The sequence below is a fragment of the Tiliqua scincoides genome, chromosome 8 (assembly GCF_035046505.1).
Source record: "Tiliqua scincoides isolate rTilSci1 chromosome 8, rTilSci1.hap2, whole genome shotgun sequence".
In the NCBI taxonomy this organism is placed as follows: Eukaryota; Metazoa; Chordata; class Lepidosauria; order Squamata; family Scincidae; genus Tiliqua; species Tiliqua scincoides.
The window spans coordinates 24,152,522-24,172,601 of NC_089828.1; the positions used below are offsets into that span (position 1 = coordinate 24,152,522).

Below are 20,080 nucleotides of genomic sequence, written 5' to 3' on the forward strand. Positions count from 1 at the left end.
TTTATTATTATTTATAATTTAATAAATTATTAAATGAATTAAATTAATTATTAATTATTGATTATTAATAAATAATTAATTGATGTGAGGAATTAATTAATTAATTAATTAATCATTAATTGATGCATCAATAATTAATTGATGCGAGGAAGACCTCGCATTGATACCAGCAAGACCCAGGATCAGAGAAAAGTGGAGGAATTTGCACAAGCGCTTGAGGAATCTCTTCCAGGCCCGGCCGACGCAAACGCATCCAACAGATGGGAACATTTCAAGAATACCGTTTACAACACCGCCTTGTCCATATTCGGCAAGAAGACCAACAAGGCGGCAGACTGGTTTGAAGCCCACTCTGAGGAGTTGACACCAGTCATTGAGGAAAAGAGGAGAGCTCAAGCAGCATACAAGGCCTGTCCCAGTGAGCGCAACCTGCAGGTCCTCCGAACTGCTCGCAGCAAAGTCCAACAGACTGCCAGGAGATGTGCTAACGACTACTGGCTCCAGCTCTGTTCCGAGATACAGATAGCAGCTGACACGGGCAACATCAAGGGGATGTATGATGGTATCAGGCCCTAGGTCCAACACAGAAGAAAATTGCCCCTCTGAAGTCTGCCACAGGCGAGGTCATCCAGGATCGGGCACAGGAGATGGAACGCTGGGTGCAGCACTACTCTGAGCTATATTCCAGAGAAAATGTAGTCACCGAAGAAGCACTGAACAACATTGAGTGCCTGCCTGTGCTGGAGGAGCTTGACAGTGAACCAACCCTAGAAGAACTTCACGTGGCCCTGGACTCCCTTGCCTTTGGCAAGGCACCTGGAAAAGACAGCATCCCTGCTGAAGTCCTAAAATGCTGCAAAGAGATCATCATCACTGAGCTGCATGAAATCCTCTGTCTCTGCTGGAGAGAAGGTGGAGTACCTCAAGACATGAGGGATGCAAACATCATCACGCTGTACAAGAACAAAGGTGACAGGGGTGACTGCAACAACTACCGCGGCATCTCTCTCCTTAGCGTTGTAGGAAAGCTGTTTGCCCGAGTTGTACTAAAGAGGCTCCAGGTACTTGCAGAGAGCATCTATCCAGAATCGCAGTGTGGATTCCGAGCCAACAGGTCCACCACTGATATGGTATTCTCCCTTAGACAACCGCAGGAGAAATGCAGGGAACAACGACAGCCACTCTTTATAGCCTTCATAGATCTCACAAAGGCTTTCGACCTGGTCAGCAGAGACGGCCTCTTCAAGATTCTCCCCAAGATTGGATGTCCACCCAGGCTCCTCAGCATCATCAGATCTTTCCACAAGGACATGAAGGGCACTGTTGTCTTCGATGGCTCCACATCAGACCCTTTTGACATCCGAAGCGGAGTGAAGCAGGGCTGTGTTCTTGCACCAACCTTGTTTGGGATTTTCTTCGCTGTCCTGCTGAAGCAGGCCTTTGGAACTGCAACAGAAGGCATCTATCTCCGGACCAGATCAGACGGAAAGCTCTTCAACCTCTCCAGACTGAGAGCAAAATCCAAAGTCCAGCTGAAATGTCTGCGTGACTTCCTCTTTGCCGACGATGCAGCTGTCACTACCCACTCTGCCAAAGATCTCCAGCAGCTCATGGATCGTTTTAGCAAGGCCTGCCAAGATTTTGGACTGACAATCAGCCTGAAGAAAACACAGGTCATGGTTCAGGATGTGGACTCACCTCCCTGCATTACAATCTCTGAGCATGAACTGGAGGTTGTCCATGACTTTGTGTACCTTGGCTCAACGATCTCCGACACTCATTCTCTCAATACCGAGCTAAACAAGCGCATCGGTAAAGCAGCTACCATGTTTTCCAGACTCACAAAGAGAGTCTGGTCCAACAAGAAGCTGACGGAACATACCAAGATCCAGGTCTAAAGAGCTTGCGTCCTGAGTACACTTCTGTACTGCAGCGAGTCATGGACTCTTCGCTCACAACAGGAGAGGAAACTGAGCGCTTTCCACATGCGCTGCCTCTGACGCATCCTCAGCATCACCTGGCAGGACAAAGTTCCAAACAACACAGTCCTGGAACGTGCTGGAATCCCTAGCATGTATTCACTGCTGAAACAGAGACGCCTGCGTTGGCTTGGTCATGTCGTGAGAATGGATGATGGCCGGATCCCAAAGGATCTCCTCTATGGAGAACTCGTGCAAGGAAAGCGCCCTACAGGTAGACCACAGCTGCGATACAAGGACATCTGCAAGAGGGATCTGAAGGCCTTAGGGATGGACCTCAACAAGTGGGAAACCCTGGCCTCTGAGCGGCCCGCTTGGAGGCAGGCTGTGCAGCATGGCCTTTCCCAGTTTGAAGAGACACTTGGCCAACAGTCTGAGGCTAAGAGGCAAAGAAGGAAGGCCCATAGCCAGGGAGACAGACCAGGGACAGACTGCACTTGCTCCCGGTGTGGAAGGGATTGTCACTCCCGGATTGGCCTTTTCAGCCACACTAGACGCTGTGCCAGAACCACCTTTCAGAGCGCGATACCATAGTCTTTCGAGACTGATGGTTGCCAATACATTAATAAATACATAATTCTTTCTTTTCTAGATCTTTTTTTGTCTAGTGGGTCACGATAGATTGTTGTTTTAAAAAAGTGGGTCCCTGATTTTAAAAAGTTTGGGAAGCACTGCCATAAATGATTCCAGAACTAATCATATAATTTATCAATTAGTTCAAAGATCCTAATGCTTTTTGAGAAAATGAATTCCAGCAGCGAACATAGTATGCTTTGAATGTTCATCTGAAAATGCTCTTTCAGATCACTGTACTGGAGTTCTCTCTTTGTTTTTGCTTCTCCTGCAAATTCTTGATGCCCTGCAAGATACCCGCGAAGTCTAGGTCCTGAGCACAAAGCCACTTTTTCACCTTGCCATAATGGAAGGGAGAGTCTCAGGTGCCGATCCCCATAAGGACAAAAAGCTTAGTAACAACAGCATCGCACAGGAAGGAGTGCAGCCATGAATATTCAGGACAATTTAGAAAGAAGGAGGAATGCATTGCTACTGAAGCAACTGACCCCTCCTCCAAGGAGAACTTGGAAGTGACATCCTGATGTCACATGGCACTGTGACATCACTGCCCCGGGCAATGGGGCAGCAGGATACAGCTCTGGTGAGACTAAATGGGGCACAATTAAGCAGAGCTCTAACTTATAAATTCCTGCCAGAGGTCAGGATTTCAACACAGACCATCCAACATTGGCAGTCATCAAGATAGGGTATTTCTTTGTTCTGGCAATTCATGTCATCCTCCCCAAACACTGCTGCATTTTTCCCCCCATGGATGATGTAATCCTGACCCTATGCATCAGGAATTCTATTCCTTAGCAACTGCAAGTTGCTAATGTTTCATCGTCATCACCATCACTACCGCCGCCATCAAATCTATTTCCATGCTTCGTGAGTCACCTTCTGTCTTTATGACTCGCACACTCAGTAATCACCTCTCAGAGTCAATTCTTGGGGAAAAAATATTCCTAAATTATGCAGGGTGCTTCTGATGCGTTGGGCTTGTCGTTTAAATGCCCCGTGGAATTGGAGAGATGAACTGACCAGAAATCACACTCCTCTCTAGCACTCACCTTAGATTTACCACCAAATTGAAAGAGGATTAGTTTCAATTTACTTTTCAAGGCTTAAGAAAGAAATACTGGTTCTTGTTTCATTCTGACAGCAGCTTCTCCCCCTCCTACCCCCACCCCAAACTTGTAGTTCGACTGTGGAATGATAATCAGCAATCTTGTTCTGGGTGTCTGGAGATGGAGAAATGAATTTCCATCTCAGTCAGATTTTTTCAATAGGTGGAGAAAGAAAATTAATATTTCCCAGAGCAGTCACCCAATTAAATAAATTCTGATCTGTTGTCTGAGGTTTACTCAGCTAATCAGTTGATTGAACTACTCAATCTGCATGCACTTGATTTGGAATGAGGCAGCATTTTTGAAGGGGGAAAGCATTTGTGAATTTGTTTTAAGATGACACATGTTTTAAGATGACACATGTGTGTGTCACAGCACCCCCCATCTTAGAAGAGGCATGGTAGGGGTGGTGATGACGTATCATGCACTGCTTTTCAACAAAGCACAAGTTCATAAAGTGGAATGTGTGACTGAAGAAGTGTTTTCCTGTCCCAAAGCAGTGAGAGAGTATAAGTGTGGAGGAGTAGAGTAGTGGGCTAGAGTGCTTCTACCCTGCCCATCTTCTCTGCTTCAATCTTCCTATTCTCCTTTTCCATTCTGAAGGCAGGAGGCAAGCAGAAGGGCAGAGGCAGCTTTCTCCCACCAAAGTACTTCCTGAAGTGACTGCCCTCTTTATTTTAATTGATGAATTAACTAACTATTGCAGCCCTAGTGCCAGGGCCTTGTAGAGTCAGGCTTGGAGTTGTGTATTGCCACTTCACTGTGAAACTTACAGTGAGTTTGAAACAATGTCCTATACATGTGGTAAAAGGAATTAATTATAGAGGGTCTGGTCTAGAGGGTAGAGCCTCCGTCTGCCTGAAGATAACATTCACAAGGTCGCCAGTTCGAGGCCACCGGCACCGTGCGACCTTTAAGCAGCTGACAAGCTGAAGCCGAGCTATTTCCATCTGCTCTGAGCATGGGAGGATGGAGGCCAGAATGTGAAGCCAGATCGGAATGAAACACCTTGAATGTAGTGGTTCTTGAAAGAAAGAACCTTCTTTCAAATTGTAAAAATCCCTATTTAATAAGGGGTTTAAATAAAGCCTGCCTATGTAAACCGCCTTGAATAAAGTCTTGAATAAAGACCAAGAAAGGTGGTATATAAATACCTGTTGTTGTTGTTGTTGTTGTTATTATTATTATTATAGTTCATGGACATTGGCTAATTTAGACCTGAATCCTAACCTACCTTTCAGCACTGACATAGCTGCGCCAATGGGGCATGTACTGCGTCCTGAAGTTGGATGGCAGTCACAGAGGCCTCCTCAAGGTGAAGGAATGTTTGTTCCCTTACCGCAGAGCTGCACTGCCCTTATCTCGATGTTGGAAAGTTGGTTAGGATTGTGCCCTTAATCACTGCTCGTTAACCTCCATAATGATTAATGGCAGGTCCCATAAGGCTATATTTCAGGCATAACCAGTACTGCTTAGGCCAAATTCAGCTTTGGGCATCAACTTGAATTGCAATTACATGGAGGCTGTTGTGTGTGGCCAGTTGCTTGTGGTTACCAGTGTTGACACCATCTTGCTGGGGACCCTGGTGGAAAATCTTGACATGGTATCTCCTGCCCACTCCCTGATGGTTCATTGGATACTCAGTTGGTTTTGAGGGTTCTCGAGTTAGCTTGGCCAGATCGGTGCTCTTATGGACATGAGTTCCTTGTCCAGTGTCTGACCTTACCTCTGATGATTCCGCATGAGATTTGGGCAATTTTAACCACTCCAGCATAAAGTGGAGAAAATATATCTCCAGTCTATAAAGAGGAGAGAATGGTTCAATGTGGACAGATCATTACTACCTACTTCTGGCTGCTCCATGCATTTGCTAGTTGCTTTTCTGACTGCGTATCATGTATTCCCAGGCCAGAATATCTAGTACCAGTGAAAAAATTGATTGACCACTAGATGTCCACCGGGGATATGTAAATTCTGTTGCAGTTGGTGTGCATCCCTTCCTAGCTTCAGCGCTTTGTCAACCCTGATTGTGTTGTAGTGTCATTTTTTAATCCTTGGGCCAGTGCTGCCATTAGGGATCCAAAAAAATCCAAAAAAAACCTGCTACAGGCCTCTCCCATATTCTCCTTGCACTTCATGGGCAAGATTAAAGCTGCCTTCCTGTTTAATTCTGTGCACCACAAGTCCTTTCCATGGCAGTATAAATCCACCAGAGCTGTCAAGGCAGTTAGTAACCTCTGTTATGGAGGTCACAGTTTCCAGAAAAGCATCTAATTAAACATTTATGGCACAGCAGTGAACTTGTATCTTTGCACATTGACCCCAGATGCCAGCCAGTTTCTTATAAATATGTGCAAGAGAGGTCTGCTCAGCTTCTACATGTGCTGATGCTTACCAAGTCATATATTAGTCCCCATAAATAAGTGAAGTGTTAAGCCAAGCAAATGTAGCTTTATAGTTTTGCCCACATTTTTTTTGCACAGCAGTTGGTTCAGAATAGAAGTAAGCTTAAAACTCACAAAAGGAAAGGTTGTGGCACACAAGGCACAGTTAACATACGGAACTCTGTGCCACAAGATGCTTGAAATATGATTAAAGTCATGAAGGAGGGCTCAACAGCTATTAGGCATGAGATAAATGTTAACTCAGTTTTCAAGATAGGCAGCATACCTCTGAATATTAATTTTGCATATTTTTAAACCACCCTCCCTCCAAAGAGCTCAAGGTGGTGTACATGATTCCTTCCCTTCTTTTGTCCTCATAACAACCCTATGAGGTAGGTTAGGCTGAAAGATAGCGACTGGCCGAAGCTCACCCAGGAAGCTTCATGCCTGAGTGGGGATTTGAACCTGAATCTTCCAAGTTCAAGTACAATGCCAGAACCCCTACACTGGTGGTTAAATGTGTGCAGGGGTGACCGTCAGGGCAGAAGGAGGTTTTAGACTTACCTAAGTCTGTGGCAGCCTCTGAGGTGTATGGCTAGCCCATCTGTAGGGCTCCCAGTGCCTCAGAAAAGTTAAAAATAGCAGTTGTGACCCACTTCCGGTTTGGTGATTGCAAACCAGAAGGGGATCATGATCAATATTTTTAACACAGGGGTCTGTGGAGCTCTCCTCCCCCCCCCCCCCGGTGGCTGGCACTGTCTTAGGCAGCCGCGGACCTCCACAGTCCCATGCCCGGGCCAAAACTCAGTGATGGCGCCCCCATGGGCTATCGCCACCCCCCTGCGCAGAAATTCACCCCCCTGCTCACCAGAGGCTCACGGAGCCTCGCACAGCCTTCTCCCACAACAGGGAAATCTCTCTGAGGTTCCCCGACTATAAACTGTGCTTCTGGCAAACCGGAAGCACAGTTTCCGGCTCCGTCGGGAGCCTCGGAGAGGCTTCCGTGGGGACCTAGCGGCCAGTGCCTGGGGCATCAGGCTGAGCTGATGGTAGAAGCCTAATGGATTTGTTAACCATAAAAATGTCTCTGTGACACCAACACAAGAGTGCTGCTGAATAGGAGAGGAGGCCAAAATTCCAGGGGAATGTCCTCATTCAGAGAAGCTCCCTTTTTCGGTCTGTCTCGTCTATTAGCTTTAAGAAGCATACTCTTTCAAGCTTCAAAACTCTGTATTGTCATCGTAATATTTCCAGTTGTTTCTCGAAACTTCTGTTTGGGGGCAATTTTGAAAAGATGGGCACGGCCTGGTTTCTCCAATTAGCATCGAGGTGTCCCTAAAGAGCAGCAGCCAGCTGCCAGGGGAGGCAGGAGATTCCTGCCAACCTGGTCAGTTTTTGGATAAAGACTGTATGCAAAGAAAGTACCTAATACTGAGGCAGGCTGTTAGTCCATCTGTCTCTCTGTTGGCTATTCTTACAAGCAGGAACTTTCCAGGGTTTCAGGCAGGGGTCTTTCGAAGGTCTCCTTGGAGATGCCAGGGATTGAACCTGGGCCCACAAGCAGGATACTCTACTAGTGAGCTTTCTGGTGTATGTGTACAGATCAAGGTATGAAGACTACAAGCTGTTTCTTGAGCAGCCATTTTCAACTTTTTTCATCTCACAGCACACTGCGAAGTCACCATCGGTTTCCTGACAGTTGACAAGGCACACCACACTGCCAGCTGGGGGCTCACATCCCCCATTGGCCCTACAAATGTATGACCCTCCCCCAAACCCCTGTGGGACATCTGCAGACCATTCGCAGCACACCAATGTACTACAACTCAGTGGTTTAAAACTGCTGATCTAGGGCATTGATTTATAGGGCTTTAGGACCATGTGGCACTTCACCCTCCTTGAAGGAGATTTATTGCCTCCTGTAATGCCCTTGGCGGGCGGAGACCACGCCCCTTGGGGTGTGACCGAGCGCGGGGGGCTTACCCTGTCGATGAGAGTTGGTCGGCAGCGGAAAAAAGGACGGGAGGCAGACACAGCTGTTTTGCACAGATGGTTTACTTGCGTCAACTGCTTGACATTCATGGGGCCTGTTACGGCACAGGCCACTTTGTCTTACACAGACTCGTGCCGTCGGTGCATGATAGGCCCGTTCCCCGTTCCTCCCTGACCCCTTGCAGTTTCGGGCAGAGTTTTCAGCTTGTGTCTGTAGGCCAGGGGTATGGGTTCCCGATGACCGCCATGCTGCTGCCCGGGGTCAGCTTAGCTGTCCTCAAGGGGACCCCTGGTACCTCAGGGCTTGCCCCCCGATCAGCCGGCCTCCAGTTGAGGTAACTGGCTCCAAGTCCTCGAGTCTGTAACTTCGCCTCTCCTGATGTCACCCCCGGGGCCCGGGCGGGTCTAGGATCAGGCAGCTCCCAGCCCCTCTCTCCAGGGCTGATGTAAGCAAAGTTCCCTTCGGGGCCTGGATCATCTGCATAAGGCTGGGGTTGCTACCCCCTCTGGCCTTCCCCTCGACCCTGCTCCCACCTGGAGAGGAGTGACCTCTCCCTAGGCTGTTCAGCCTCCTTATGAAGCCTGTCTTGGGCTGGGCCAGCCCCACCCCTTCTGCCCACGTGACTGCTTGCTGCTCCCAGGAGGCACTAGGCCCTACTCCCAGGGAGGTGTCCTGACTGGGACCCCAGTCCTGACGGTGCCTAGATCTTACTCCCGAGGAGGCCTCTACTCCTGAGGAGTTCCTGGCCACCCGGGCTGGGCCCAGGTGACACCTCCATACCTATTAAAACACAGTAGTAAGAATCCAGTGGGTCAGGTTGTCCATCCTCATGCCTGTGACTGAATAGCCCTTAATTAAAAGTGTCTGTGGCAAGCAGTTGTTCAACATTTTCTTGCAAATCACCTAGGAAGGTAGCCACTTACCTGCTACCATAGGAAATGATTGTATTCCAGGTGTGATTTTATTAGTGATGAATGGTCTTGCCTAGAATTTTGGTAGTGTCAATTATGGATTTTCCAAACAGGCATCTCCATTTTCTTTTCCCTGTTTGCAGGTGATAAAAATAGGGAGGGACGACATCTGAGAAATGTTTTGGGGTCATCTGACTTCTGGTTGGTGGCAAAGGCTGTCCTGTCTTTTTTCCCCTTTGAAAGATTTGTTGTTACTTTTTTGACAGTCTGACAGCAGACATATCAGTGAAGTTCTTAACGGCCTCCTTCTACACTCCATCATAATCCCCTCCTACCCAGATTGCCCTGGGAATGGTGTTACATCAGGCCTCGGGGTGAAAGCCTGCCAGACATAGTCAACCTGTTGTCCAGGTGAAACCCAAGTTTGGCCCAGAAGCTTTTATAGCCCTACGAGGTCAGGGGAGATTGGTGGACTGGGTGGGAGGGCGAGGTCCACCTGAGAGATCATCATCTGCTCTGCAACCCTGAGCTCACCATATGGCATCAGAGCACAGATCTAAAGACCCTCCATTGGCTCCCAACACCCGCTTCTTTCTCCTTGGTCAGACTGCTTGTTTGTTGACCTTGGTTGTCCTTGAGTCTTACTCTCCTTCATGCTGTTTGATGCAGTGTTGAGATTGCGTACCTGGCTCTGGTCTCAGCTACTTCTGACCTGGACTTCAGTTCTTCTTCATGCTTGGCTCCTTAATTTTGACTGCTTATCTAGTTCCAGAGCTTGGCTTGCAACTGACTCTGTCACTGCAGTTGCTGCAGAGGTCCATCCGAACTTGCTCTTTATTATGCCACAAATTTGCCTATCAGTTCCCACCTACTCTGCCTCTCAGCACTGACAATCCCCTTATCTCAACACTCCATGGTGTTAACATAGAGCCCTCAAATTATACTGCAGCAGAAACTCCAGAAGAATAAAAAACAAAAAGCTGGGTCATTTGAGGTCACTGCTACCTTCCTTTTGGGGGAAAAATATGTTTGGCTGTTTAAAAAGAAAATATTTCATAAGATTAGGCAGGAGGGAACAGGAACAACTTTCATCCTGCACCCTAAGATTACATTCTTATTTTTAGCCCTGCAAAATTAAATTTCCACCAAAGTATTAGATGAATTATAAATCCTTCACACACTTGGTGCACCAAGAGCCTCTGGCTCCGTGTTAAAAATATATATCAAATTAAAACTATCAGTATTACAAAGAGCATCTCTGGCACTCTAGCCAGCACTCTCCCCTCCTCATTTGCTCCATTCCTTTTTCAGCTTGGGAAGTTGAAGGAGGAATGGTGGAGGTGGCTAAAGCATCACTGCGCAAGGGGCAGAACTGGAGAGCAAGATGTGCAGTTAGGGACTTCCAGGCCAGCCAAAAGGCTGAAAGTGGATTTACACATGATCTATGGCAGGGATCTCCAAACCTTTTGGCCAGAGGGCCGCATCAAATATCTGGCACAGTGTGGAGGGCCAGAAAAAAATTTAAATATAAAATTTATATAAATAAATTAGAGATAGAACTTAGATGAGTGAATAAATGAATGAATGGGCTCATTCATTCAATCTCTCTGTCCCTTAGAACACCCTCCAGATGAAACCAGAGCACAGCTCCAATCATGTTCGGTCAAGTGGGCCAGAGGCTTTGCGGGGACAAGAGGCTGGCCACGGGCTGGACAAAGGCTTCCGGTAGGCCGCATCTGGCCCCCGAGCCGGGGTTTGAAGACCCCTGATCCATGGCATGCCAATTACTAGAGAAAATCAGAAAATGTGGCATTTTAATTTGCGGGTATGAACCCCCAACTATAGGTTAACATTCTAGCTAACAATTTTCTTCTGCAAACCAGGCAAGGGTACTTACAAAGTTTTGTGTTGTTTTTTTAACTAGTTTCAAAAACTTTTCACGACCCGCCAAAAATCAACTCGTGACCCACTTGTGGGTCCCAGCTTTGAGTTTGGAAAACACAGGTATTTCAGCCTGATACAAAGAGACTTGTTTATATGCTGCAATACTATTGTCACACCTAGTAAACTAGCATTATTGGAAAGACGGATCACTTTTCATAGTGCTGTGACTTGGCTGGTGATTATTTTGACATGTCTGCAGTGATTCCTTATTCATACACAAGTAATCTTGGCAATCACCTTTTCTCCTGTTTTGCTCTCGGCACCAGTGGCTAAGACTCTTTTTACTTGAAATCCTTGCTTGAAATTACTTGCTTGAAATCCTTCCTAGAATCCACTGGCAAATGTTTCTAATGCGTCCTTGATCTCTCTTATTTATACTGTGCAGTTCCTGCCACAGAGATCTCATTCCACAAACCCAGACTGCATGATGCCTCATGGGACTTTCCTGCACCAGACCCTGGATTTTGATGAGTTCATTCCTCCAATTCCTCCTCCGCCTTACTACCCTCCTGAGTATACCTGCACTCCTATGATTGAAGCACAAAGGTGATTTTTGTTTTCATCCTATACATAACTGCTCACACAACAGGGATGGGTGAGTTAACCCTAGCTTGATGTTTCCTGATCTAACTCACATACAACCACCCATACGCTTGCCTAGAACTTCATAGAGTAAAAAGGTCCTCTTCAGGGCTGCTGTTTGTATTGTTTTTTGTTCTAAAAATCCTCCTGATTTTGGAAATGGGCTATGTCAGAAGGCCAGATGCAGGGGAGGGCACCAGGATGAGGTCTCTTGTATCTGGTGTGCTCCCTGGGGCATTTGGTGGGCCGCTGTGAGATACAGGAAGCTGGACTAGATGGGCCTATGGCCTGATCCAGTGGGGCTGTTCTTATGTTCTTATGTTTTTTTTTTTTTAAGATAGTGGCATATCTTTCTTTGCTGAGGGCCATGCAGCTGGGCAGGACCACCCACTGAGTCACCACCTGGTGGTGGATCTGAGTCACCACCACTGGGAGCAAAGTGCTGGACAAGTTAGATTTTTGGTTTGATCCTGCTGGGCTGCTCTTATGAGTCACAAGCCAATCCATCTCTAAAGCTGCAATGCTTTGCACACTTACTTGGGAGAAAGTTGCATGGAACCCGTAGGGAGCGATTGACTTTTGCATAAACATGTGTGGGATCAGGCTGCATATACATGAAATTTATACCAGGCCAGTTAGGTCAATACATCTAACCAGTCCTGCTAAATAATGTTGAGAGGAGTCTGGGCAGCCCTGTCTACTTTCCATTGGGTGCTCTGTCCCACCAGCACAGAGTCTGAAGGGAAGCTGACTGTCTGAATCACATGTAATTTAAATACTACTTTCAAAAATACTACTTTAAATTGGGTGGTAAGGGTGATTCAGATATTCTGTGCCCCCACTCAGTTATGCACTAGTGCAGGGATTCCTAAAGTGTGCATTAAGACACCTTAGGTCATCGGAGCACACTCACAGGGGTGCCACAGAATGTCCCCGGTCACCCTTCCTCCTGGGGGGGGGAAATCTCATGAGATTTTGTGAGATCTAAGATGGCAGCACCTGGCTGAGCTGGGAAGAACTTGCTGCAGGGTTGCCATGAACCTGGTAAGTATGGGAATCACTGCACTGGTGGGATGGCACATGAGATCGGAAGGAGGCATGCATGCACAAACTTCTCCTCCATGATTTGGTAGGGCCGCACGGACTTACTGTCAAAACTAGCCCTGCTGTCTTGATTCTTTAAAATGTGTTTATTATCAGTGCTGGGGTTTATCATCATAATGGTCATCCTTGCTTTTTAGAGGGCTCCATTTGGACTTTCCTCACTCACCCATCAGCGCTTTATACGAAGTTGCCATCAACAGCCCCGGCATGCTCTATCCGGCGGAACTTCCCCCTCCCTATGAAGCAGTAATTGGACAGACTGCTGCCAACCAGGTAAGAAAGAATACCAGCAGGAGGTTGGGGATGGTGGTGATGGAACAGCCTGGGCAGAACCTCAGAGGCACTGTACCTCGTAGTTGCATTACTTGATGATTTTCTTAATCGGTGATAGAATTGATTCTTTGACTCTAGAACACCTTCAGATTTGGTCAGTGCAAAAGCTGTTGGCTACATTGACCACAAGCCCACTTTCCATGGTGTGATCTTGTGCTGTGTGTGAATTAAACCGCCACATGTTGGCAACCTTCAGTCTCGAAAGACTATGGTACAAGCCTACAGCACCTGGTATTCCCAGGCGGTCTCCCATCCAAGTACTAACCAGGCCTGACCCTGCTTAGCTTCCAAGACCAGATGAGATCTGGCATGTTCTGTTCTGTTGGCAACCTTCAGTCTCAAAAGACTATGGTATCGCGCTCTGAATGGTGGTTCTGGAACAGCATCTAGTGTGGCTGAAAAGGCATGAGATCTGGCATGTGCAGGGTAATCATCAACAGACAGATTCAAATGGGTCCTTGTCAGCATTGTCAGATCCACCAACTCCAGGAAGGAGGATGCTAAACAGGTAGGAAAGACCTACATGATTGGCCCCACCAAATGGTTATTTATTACACATACCCACACTTCCTAGAGGTGTGGGGTCTCACCATGAGGAATTGACACCGTCTGTGTGGTATTCGTAATTCCACCGAATGTGACAATGGCCAAGGAAATTGAACTAATTCATGGTGGAGAGATATCTCACTGGCTATTAGTTATGATTATATGGAACCTCAATATTTAGCAGCAGTATACCTCTGAATACCAGTTGCTGTGGGGGCAACAGCAGGGGTAGCTATCACCTTCTTCAAGTCTTGCTTATTGACTTCCTGGAAGCATCTGATTAGCCAGTTTGGAAAGTGGGATGCTGGGCTCAGTGGTCTTTTGGTCTGATCTAGCAGGGCTCTTTGGGTGTGTGCATAGGAATCTAAAGCCACTTGATCAGATGATTCATACACTTGGAGGAATAAATGCACAGGTATTTTTTCTTAGTTGTTCTGTTGAATTCCAAAATACAGGTGGAGTAGCAATAGAATGGCAGACATTTTTTAAAAATTAAAGCACACGCACACAACCCTGAGCACTTTTCTATTTTTCAGATAGTTAATTTTCAGTCTATGGCCTCCTGTTTACCCTTCCCAAAATGTATCTTGGGATTTTAACCTATACATCTGCATTCTCCGGGATTTTGAGTTACGCTTGAGCACTCAGTTGCATAATGACATTTTGGTAAAGGTCACACACAAAGTCAGAGAACTTTGGGTTCTAGCTGAGAAAACACGCAGACATAGCAGAGCTGAAGAACTGATTTGTTGAAACTGAGTCTTCCCAGTCAAGGAGGGGGAATCAGGCATTGAAGAGAAATTTGACGTCAGTCAGAAATCTTGCAAGCATGATATATCTTCGTAATAACAACAAATCTTCTGCCCATTGATTTCATGGAAAAGATTTTTTGCTTCCTTTTTCATTACAACAGCTGCTGAAGTCATTCTGTTGGCAACAGACTTGAACAAAAGAAAGATGAAAAAGCTAGGTGACTTAGGGCCCAATCCTAAGCAGTTGTAGTGCCGGCTCTGAGCTCCAGCGCCAGCTCTGGATGTCGCAAATGTGCCATAAGACACATCTGTAGCACCCGGAGAGGAGGGCCGCCGGCACTGGGCCAACACCAGTTGGCCCTGAGCCTCAGCACTGCTTGGAAAGCCGGCCATGGTGTTGTGTTGCTCTCAGACTACTCTTTCTAATGGACCAAGGTATGGTTGTGTACTCACAAGTAAACTCGTGTTGTGCTCAGTTTTACATTCCATAGGGTTCCGTTCTTGTCAGTTTCAGTTTTGCAACCTACCAGCAAGTGGCTCACAGCCCAGTTTGAGAAACCCTGTTCTAGAGCAAGTACTGTAGTAGCAGGCATTTTTGGATGGTGAGCAGGGCCAACTCTAGATCTGGCCTTGTTTTTTTGGTGGCTGTTGGTTCTCCCCATGTTGAATCTCAATAGGAAAAATAGTCAGGGGTAACATTGCCATGAGGGAAGACTGAGGAGTATCCTTTAGGGTGAAGATGCTGAGCATCATCACTGAGAATAGCAGAGTGTGAGAAAGGGTGACACATCACCTTGCATGTGAGGCACATTTTAATGGGAAGCTTGAAGAAAGGGAAAACGAGGTTTGCCTCGCCTGTCAGCAGCAGCTAATATGACTCACTCCTCCTTGCTTTCCCCTGTCTAAAAAACCCATCCAATGTAAAACCCTATTTTGGTAATTTGGAAATGGAGAGAAAGGCTTGTGTCATTTTGCCTACCTGTAACTGAGTTAGTTACCTTTTGGGCAAGCCTTATTGAACCGAACAGGAGTCGTATTAAATTTATTTTTGGTTATTGCTTTCTCTTATTTTTTCTTTCTTTCTGTATTTGTGTATGCAATAATGATAGTAAATTACACTGTGTAACACAAAACACTGTGTAACACAGAACACTTGTTTATGTTGAATGTTGAATTTTTAATGTTTCTGAAACAATTCAGAGGCACTGATTCCAACAGTAATCTTAATTTTTTTTTATCATCAAAATTTTTAGTTATTTTAAATGTTGTTTTTATCTATCCTAAGTTTCTGGAGGAAAAATCCATTACGGGGTACAAGCCATGATGTGTATGTGCAATCTCCTGATTTTAGAAATGGGCTATGTCAGAAGGCCAGATGCAAGGGACGGCACCAGGATGCAGGTCTCTTGTTATCTGGTGTGCTCCCTGGGGCATCTGGTGGGCCACTGTGAGATACAGGAAGCTGGACTAGATGGGCTTATGGCCTGATCCAGTGGGGCTGTTCTTATGTTCTTATGTTCTTATGATATGGCAAGCTCCAAACCCCAGCCCATGGACCAGATCTGGCACCTGTAATGTTTGGGGGGACCAGAGGCACAGGAAGGAGGCTCCCCAGTGAAATGGTAAACTCCATGCGTGCCGAGGAAGGGATTTTTGAGACGCAGCAGTCTCCAGTTTGCATTTTGATACACATTGTATTATACAGCTGCATAGCGTAAATTGATGCTATGCCAAAAACTATTGATGCTATGCCAAAAATAGTGGCATTTTTGAAATCTTCATGCCAAAATTAATAAAGAAACATTAAATATTCAGTCAAACATGAAATTGCTCAAATTTTGTTACACAGTGCTTTTATGCCGTCCTGTCAAGGAGAAGCATGAGAAATGGCGAGGGAAACCAAATGAGTTTCTATAATTTATCCTAGAAATTATTGCCCTGTTTGTAGTACTACTTGGGCTGTGCAAAATCCTTGTAAGAAGGTGGGGAAATGCTCCATGTAAATGAAAATCCAATGACGTGAGCCCAGAGGGTTTTTTTCCCCCTTTCCTAAAAGAACCAAACTCAAATCTCTAACTGAGGCAAGCCAAAATGAACTGTAATCCAATAAACAACCCTGAACTCAACTGCGTGAAAGATTTGCATGGAAAATGTTATGTTGGAATTGAAAACTCTTGCAAAGCTTTTAGGAAAGGATCATGAGTACAGTCAGCAGAAAAAAGATGCCTTTCTACCTGCAGCCCTTTCCTGAAGGTGAAGTGGTTTCTCAATTCCAATGCCAAGCTTTTCCATGTCTATTTATTACTCAAAGGATCAGGACTCGCTCAAGCTGGTGCAGTCTGTTTTTGGCACCTCAATAGCTCTGAAAAGAGAAGTTCGGTTACAGTTTGTTTGTTTGCTCAGAATATTTGTATCCTGATTTCCATCTGTAAGAGTTTGCAACACAGCTTACAACATAGCAGAACAAATGAGAAGATCATTTTTTTTATCCCAAAGAGGCTCAGAATCTAAAAAGAAGCACAACTGGAAAAGATACTATGCTGGGATGAACAGGATCGGTTGCTGTCCCCCTGCTGAATATAAGAACATCACCACTTTGAAAGTTACCTTGTGTTTCAGGTGTAGGGCCTAAGATAAGTGTGTGTGTGTGTGTGTGTGTGTGTGTGTGTGTGTGTGTGTGTGTGTGTGTGTGTTCCTTGTAACTTAAAAATATTTGTGTCACTCTGTAATGAGTCAGCTTAGCTGCTGGTGCAAGTCCATGTTGAGCCATGTCAGCGGTTCAGGCCCAGGAAGGAGGATACAGCGCATGCTGGCACTGCTGATCTCAATCCCTCCCTGTCCCAGACCATTCACCCCTTGCCCCCATTACTGCTGCCAACCCCCTGCCCTGTTAACCCCCTCTCTGCCGATTATTACAGAATCTCCATTATAATAACCTTCACTTATATGTGTGGGGGCCTAGGAGCTTCTGGAGGCTGGAAGTCGATATGGTGCCTATTCTGGACCAATCGGAACAATCTCAGCAGGATAAAAAGGTCCACCACAATTGCCTAGGAGGAGGTGGAAGCATATTGTGGCAGGATGATGTGGGTGAATATTCTGCTACCCTTAATGAGCCCAGGCTGTACTGGGAGAGGAAATAGTATCATGATGTATCTTCCCATGCATAATGCATCCACCAGCATAGTGCATTTAGCATAATAGGGCACACTGTCAGTGACCACTGGAAGCACCTCCCCCCGGAACATTCTGCTGTCTCAGCATCATCGGTTTGAACTCTGACTGGCTGCCCAGAGGCCAGAAATCGATGCCAGATGCCTTCCACTCCAAGCTGCCGGATGCCACTGAGAAACCGGAATCCGACATGGAGTCTGATGATGATGCTCGACAGTCTGCAGACAGCGACCACAACAATGATGATGAAGTATCTCCCTATTCTGTGCTCCAACTAGCCGTCTTTGGCAATGACGACTGCAAGTGCTACTGACCCATTATGTCTCTGGCTGCATCAGTATATGTGCTGTTAACTTAGCAGTATGTGTCAGAGTGTGTTAACATGCCATGTTCAAAGAGCTAAAGGAGAAGAATTAAGCAGCACAACTCAGGTTTACAAGTGTGGACTGTCACTCTTTTTTTTCTTTTTTCTAAATTGCAGTGATGCTCCTTTTTTCTGTACTGCTCCTTTTTTCTGGTGACAAAAATGTTGAACACAATAAATAAGGGCGCAATCCTAAGCCACTTTCCCGCACTGACTTAAGGGCAATGCAGCTCCAAGATAAGGGAACAAACAATCCCTTACTTTGAGGAGGCCTCTGAGTGACACCCAACTGCAGGATGCAGCACATTCCCCATTGGTAGACCCATTATTTTTAACTGTAATCTGAAAAGTGCTTCTTTAATGAGTTCTACAAAAAATAGGTTTCATCTCTCAGGCTTTAACTTTCTAAAAAAAAATTATTATTCCTCTGCACCAGCCTGTTATTGTCCCAGATAAATAGAAGTTCAGAAGGACTTCTTACAGAAATAAAGTTGAGCTTCTTTTGGAAATAGACAGTGTATCAGTGAAAAACAGATTCTCAAGGACTAAAATATTATTTCTGCATTTGCTTCCTGAACAATCTGTCCTGTACTTGATGTATCCTTTTGCCAGAGGTTGCAGCATGTTTTGTAGAGAGAAACCTGCTGGAACTTTATTTATTTGAAGCGTCTGGTGATATTATTCAACCTGCGAACAATTCTTAAAACTGGGCATTGAGCATTCCCACCAGCTGCTTATATATTTGAAAAAATATATAATAATTTGGTAATAAACAATATTTCAGCAGATTCAGCAAAAGGACAAGAGTTCTTTTATGCCGTGGAGAAATAGCTAAAAACTTCACAACTTCGTTAAACAGGAAAAAAAGCAAATGAACATATTGTAGATGAGAAGCGTAAGTTAACTGCTTCCTATTTAGTATTCCATATAGTGCAGTGTTACTCAATCATTTTGATTGGTAAACAATCAATTGGTAAAACAAATTTACCAGTGGTAAAAGTGGTTTCTAGTGGTACTTGCTGGACCCTTGGACACCTACCGCCCAGCAGCAAGACCAGGAACACGACACAACAAACAGCAGTAGGAGACTCAGCTCGGGAGGGAGAGTTCAAGAGCATGCTTTTCCGCCTTGGGTGCCCTTCTGGGAGAAAGGCGGAATATAAATCTAATAAATAAATAAATAAATTTCCATGCTCAGAAAAGGCCTCCCGTCCACCCTGAGCCTCTTACTGGTGTCGATCATGTCACATCTACCAACCCAGAAGTAACTGGTGTTGATGCCTTCACCAGTTACTTCCAGTGGTACTTCGAATAGATGGACCACGTGAAGTGGCATAGCGGAGAACAAACACTGAGAAACACTGATCCAGTTTGATCAGCTATTCAGGCTGCCGGCAGGCTCCTTTCATCATGCTGTACGCATCAATGCTTATAGTGACCAGTTTTAAGCAAGAACCACTTCCGAGTAAGCATTTAAAGATTGTTAATGGGCATGTGGGGGAGGGCAGCAACTGATCTGCAGATGCTTGAAACAGTGGATACAGGATCTACAGATACAGTGGGCCCGCATATATTTAAATGCAACTACTGCTGGCATAAGCACTGTAGCTAAAGCAGCTTTCTCTCCAGAACATGAGAAATGGTTGGTAACGGACTCAGCAGTAATTTGTAGCTGAGCTTGTAGAAAGGACATGTGTTCCTTTCTGACTTGGGCTCTTTGCTTCTGTGATGGGCTGCTAGGTGATTTCACTGCAAGATTTGTTCACTGCTTGCTTTCCAGCACAGCTGGGAAAAACAGCAGGGTAAAAAAAACAAAAAAACCCAAGATGAGTTATCAGTACTACGTTCATTCATCAGTGGAAGAGGTTGCTTCCATTTCCACAGGGCCCAGCTGCTGCCAAACCTCTTGGTTCTCCTCCCAATGTTCTCCTGCCGGAGGAGATAATATAATAACAGGAGCATTGGTCTCCTCCCTGTTCTTCTCATTAAATGAATGCGCTGGTGTTGCAGCTGCATCTACGGCTGTCACCTGTCACTGAAAGGCAGGGAAGGAAATGCGCAATTACTGCAAAGCCACTATGGTCCTAACATAATAAGCTGAGCAGACACAGTGAGCGAAGCTCACTCAGATTAAATCACGGTGATTCAGAGCAACCCATAGAATAATTAGTTACAATATACAATTGTCAAATTGCTGCCTCATATTACTGTACTGTTCTGATTTGCTCACCCAAATCTAACTGAACTTAACAGCCTTTTGGAGAACAGGGTTCAAGTTCAACTTCTTTTTTTTTAAGAGGCCACCGGAACAAGGGGACATCCACTAAAACTC

At 45.7% G+C, this 20,080-nt stretch overlaps 1 protein-coding gene across 1 annotated transcript in view; it reads left to right on the plus strand.

Annotated features, from left to right (window-relative positions):
- The window catches only part of ENTREP2 (endosomal transmembrane epsin interactor 2), a 111,782-nt gene that overhangs the window by 67,839 nt on the left and 23,863 nt on the right, over positions 1 to 20,080 (plus strand). Inside the window, exons 4-5 of the mRNA XM_066636331.1 lie at positions 11,279 to 11,439; positions 12,717 to 12,852. Of these exons, the coding sequence (XP_066492428.1) occupies positions 11,279 to 11,439; positions 12,717 to 12,852 (297 nt within the window). The remainder of the gene's footprint in view (positions 1 to 11,278; positions 11,440 to 12,716; positions 12,853 to 20,080) is intronic.